The sequence below is a fragment of the Pararge aegeria genome, chromosome 19, assembly GCF_905163445.1.
Source record: "Pararge aegeria chromosome 19, ilParAegt1.1, whole genome shotgun sequence".
Lineage (NCBI taxonomy): Eukaryota > Metazoa > Arthropoda > Insecta > Lepidoptera > Nymphalidae > Pararge > Pararge aegeria.
Genome location: NC_053198.1, coordinates 1969898 through 1974618, shown reverse-complemented (window position 1 = coordinate 1974618; position 4721 = coordinate 1969898). Strand labels below are relative to the sequence as shown.

Sequence of the window (4721 nt, the reverse complement as noted above, 5' to 3'; positions counted from 1 at the left end):
CAACTAAATTAAAAATTCTTTAATCTTTGTTTAGATTTATGATGATCGTAAAAGGATATAACCTTTTTCTCTTTCTAATTAAACTTATTTAAATGTCTAATAAGTACCTCAATATTGAATTGAACCTTATGTCCTTAGTCCTTTCTTTTGCTACGCGTCTGAGTTCAGTGTTTTTTTAAATATAGTAGTTCGAAAAAAAAAAAAGATTTTAAATGCTCACTTCATGTTAAAATGGGTTACTTATTTAAAAACATGTATTTCATATAAATAATATTGCTGGATAGAAGCAGCGTTTCTTTGCAGAATTCCTTGATATACCTACAGTATGAAGTTTAATTTGCTATACTCCGCGAAAAGCAGAAGAATCTGGACAATGTGAAATGTAATTCTTTCAATTACAATACTTTATACCAAATAGAAATCTCTACGCACGTTTCACTCCGACACCGGAGCATCCTCAGAGATGTTAACTTAACAATGATAAATTCTTAAGTGAAATAAGTTTAATGGTATATTTTACTTCAACAATAAATACTTTGAAGTTTTTTTTGTAGTATGAATAGGTAAGAAATGTTTCGTAGCTCTGACTTTCCTGAATTAATAATCGCGTTATGTCTCACCTTTCAATGCTTTCCGCTATTTTATACAACTGCAGGCAAGTCAACAGTGAAAATGAGTCCGAAGAGTTTGGTGATATGTTTTATTTTTATTTATTTAACATCCATGGCATCCAGTGAAAATCCACTTCTAATTTCGACAGGTGATTTCGAACAGTTCGAAAAAATTGCTGAATGTGTTTTAAAAATGACAGCAAAATATTTTGTCGATAAAAAAGCACTAAGCGGCAGCATCATCGTGGTTGATTTGCATTCACACGCTTCTGTTAGGGAAGGTACAATATTAAGGGCAATGCATGGAGGAAAAAACTTTTCTATAATGATCAAAAATGGTTTCCGCCCTCACGCTAATGCCTCGCATTTTCGTGAAAAAGCCAAAAACTACATGATGATATTAAAAACCAAATATGACCCGGGAATCCACTTAGGTCTACTCAGTCACTTGCCTACATGGAATCCCCTGGCTAAAGTAGTAGCTTTTTATCAGCTGCGACCAAACGAAGATGGAGAAAAAGTAGCAATAAGGTTGACAAACGTATATCGAAGTTTTAAAATCCTAAGATGCATTATTTTAATCCATTCCCCATTAAGTGGTGAAGTTACTGCTTATTCTTGGACACCTTACAGTGATGATAATTGTGCTGGAAAATGTAGATCAGTATACATTTTGGACAAATGTAAAAATGATGAAATAATTGAGTTTGAAACTGAGAGAGAAAAGTTTCCGCTGGACTTAAAGGGATGCCCTTTAACCACATATGCAGTTATATCTGAACCATACGTGTTGCATCCTGAGAAGATGATCAATAATATAGAATGGAATGATGTTTATGATTTTCAAAAGGGCGGAGAAATAAATCTAGTGAAAACTATAAGCAAATTTACCAATATGACTCTGATTATTCGAATGTCAGAGAAGAAAGAAAATTGGGGAATCATCGATCCAGATGGTAAAGCAACTGGAGCATATGAGATACTAAGAAACGATTCTGTCGATTTAGTTATTGGAAATGTAGAAGTCACAAGAACTCTTCGTAAATGGTTTGATCCTACAGTAAGTTATACCCAAGATGAGATGACTTGGTGCGTACCGAAAGCCAGAAAAGCTGCAGCGTGGGACAATCTTATAAAAATATTTCACTGGTCTACTTGGGTTTCAATTTTGGCAAGCGTTATAATAATGGGCTCCATTTTCCACTTTATGTATAGCAAAGAGCACCGAAATGCACCAAAATGGCCGACAAATTCAATTTTAATGACATTGAATATGCTTCTAGGATCATCTTCAAAGTTTGATCCAAAATCTTCTAAATTCCGTATTCTTGTTTTTGGCTGGCTCTGTTTTAGTTTAAACATGATAATAACATACGAATCATTTCTGAGAAGCTCTTTAATGCACCCGCGATTCGAAAAGCAGATAAGTAGCGAATCGGATCTTATACACTCCGGAATTCCTTTGGGAGGTAGAGAGATTTACCGATCCTATTTCGAGACTAATAATGCCAGCGGATTTTATTTGTATCGCAAATATATCTCCACAACGTTCTCTGAAGGGATAAAACGAGCGGCTATCGGCAGAAACTTCGCTGTTGTTTCATCGAGAAGGCAGGCTGAATATATGGATCAGATATTAGGTAAAGGTGAGGCTTTAATTTATTGTTTTCCAGAAAGGAATAATCTTTACAAGTACGGTGTTGTTTTGTTAACTAGGCAATGGTTTCCTATGTTGGAGAGGTTCAATAACATTATACGGAGCGTTTCGGAAAATGGCCTGATTGATAAGTGGAACGTGGAGTTGTTTATTCATAGGATCAGCTCTGAAAGCACTACTGTGGTATCATTGGGTATCCAACATTTATTGGGAGCTTTTGTGTTAACCGGTATCTTGTATGCTGTAACTATAGTAGTTTTTATTGGAGAATTAGTTGTAGGTTATATAAGCAAATAGATGTTATCGTAGTTAAAAGTAATATTTTAAGGTACAGCGTGTAATATAAATATATATAGTGAAATTAGTGATTGGAAGGTACTTTCAAGTAATTCGATTTTTAATATAATTATAATGTGTTCAGTGATGTACTTTACTAGATCCTCAATTAAATTTATTACATATTACGAAACATGTTATATTACACATCAAGTACGCGCCTTGTAAAAATTAATAGCACAAAAGTACAAAAAAGAATTAGCTATCAATTTATGTTCTTCAATCGAGTTTCTAAAAACTTCAATCAGGCAAATTCATTATCATCAGCCCATAACCGGCCCTTTACCGGTCTTCTGTAAAAATGAGAAGTGTTTGGCCCGTATTCTACCACGCGGGCCAAGTGCGGATTGGTAGATTATATACACGCCTTTGAGAACGTTATCGAGACCTCTAAGGCATGCAGGTTCCCTCATGATGTTTTAAGTGACATTTAATGGTTTAAATTAAAAACGCTTGAAAAGTTAAAGGATCGTGACGGGGATCGAACTCGGCACCTCAAAAGGAAAGCCGAAGACTTACCCACTAGGCTATCATCGCTCGTATTAGGCAAATTATTAATCCATAATAATTATGACCCTCTAGAAAAGAAATGGCATACGCTTCAAATTACTAATGATTGGACAATTTGGTTCTAAATGTCAAGAGAATGGCAATAAAAGATTAAATTTTAAGCAGGAGTACTCAACAGTTTATTACTTTTTCTCTCAGTTTGAGCTAAATACAAGTTATTCAACTCGTAGTTTTTTAGAACCCATTATTTAAAATTGTCTCTTAATTAAACCCGTATTCACAAACACAAAATCTTACAGTTTTTAGTACCTACCTTCATTCAAGCACAGTGTTGTATGAACCAATACAATTATAGAAAGGTGATTTTCTAAGTCAACTTTCGGTAAATTGATTAGTGAAATCCAAGCCATGCCATCGACTGCGTTGATATGTGAGATGTCATCGTATGTGTAAGATTCGAATTTACTGTTGAAACGGAATGCTGAATTTAGTTAGCTTGTTAAACTCCATTCTAGGCTGCAGTTTGAACATTTGAACGTATAGCAAAAGGTGGTTCTATTAAACTGGGTTTCTAAAGCGAACGGTGTTTTTTTTATTGACGGACTAAGCAAACAGGCTTAAATGGTAAAACGAAATCCATCGCCTATAGACAGAGCAACACTTCGCAGAGTATGCAAGGAACAGGAACAAAGTCAAAAGTCAAAGTCAAAAATATCTTTATTCAAGTATAGGTGGCACTTTTGCGTACATAAGAATTACAAGGTAGTGAGATGATGGCGATAACCACATTCGTAAACTTAAAACTAAAGCTACGAGGGTTCCAAACGCGTCCGGTCTAAGAAGAAGACCACAACACACGAACACGTCTAACAACGTGCGTTACTTTGTTGAACAACTTGAGGCGTAGATGTTAGGCCTAATGTGCCTGTAATTAAAACGGCAACTATTATATTCAAGCCGAAACACAGCAGCGCACAGTAGTAGTAGGTACTTCCCTGGACGAGCTCTGTCACAGAGCTATACTACTACTCGTCTTTTAATGTTTGTGAGCTAGGATGCTTCAGCGATTCATGAGGTACAGTCAGCTCACAAATTTTCAAGCACTAGCTGTAACCCGAAATTGTATCTTCGTTTGATTCGATTTTTTTTTTAAATCCCGCCGGAACTATTTGTTTTACCTATATTAAAAGCATCCTTCACCTGTCTCCATGCAAGCAATATCAATGTAGAATTTAAGCGTGATAAATAAAGCCGTACATACGCCACAAAAGCTATTTTCATACCGCGAAAACTTCCCCCGTCTTTTCCGGGATAAAAAGTACAGGATACTTAATGTCAGGATACTTAATGAAGGATAAAAGAAACGTCAGCCAGGTGCTTTTCCGGGGTAAAAAGTATCATATGTCAGAAGCAAGATATACGTAACAACAAGCAGACAGACAAACTGTCGCATTTATGATATTAGTATAAAAGTAAGAATAAGTCTACATTTTATAACTCATTAGATATACATAATTATGTAATAGAAATGTTTAATGAGGTAAATAAATATTTTATTACTTGAAACTATTTATTACAAACCTTTAGATTTTGTTTTTATATTAAAA

The 4721-nt window shown here is 35.0% G+C and overlaps 1 protein-coding gene across 1 annotated transcript; it reads left to right on the top strand.

Moving 5' to 3' along the window:
• The first annotated feature begins 672 nt into the window (after window positions 1-672).
• LOC120632270 lies at window positions 673-2565 on the top strand. The gene has a single exon (XM_039902092.1). It carries the CDS (start codon window positions 673-675, stop codon window positions 2563-2565), a length of 1893 nt encoding a protein of 630 aa, XP_039758026.1.
• Window positions 2566-4721: the final 2156 nt, after the last annotated feature.

What these genes read in the sequence shown, in the direction of transcription:
- LOC120632270 (XM_039902092.1), top strand. Translation starts at nt 673, where the DNA reads ATGAGTCCGAAGAGTTTGGTGATATGTTTTATTTTTATTTATTTAACA.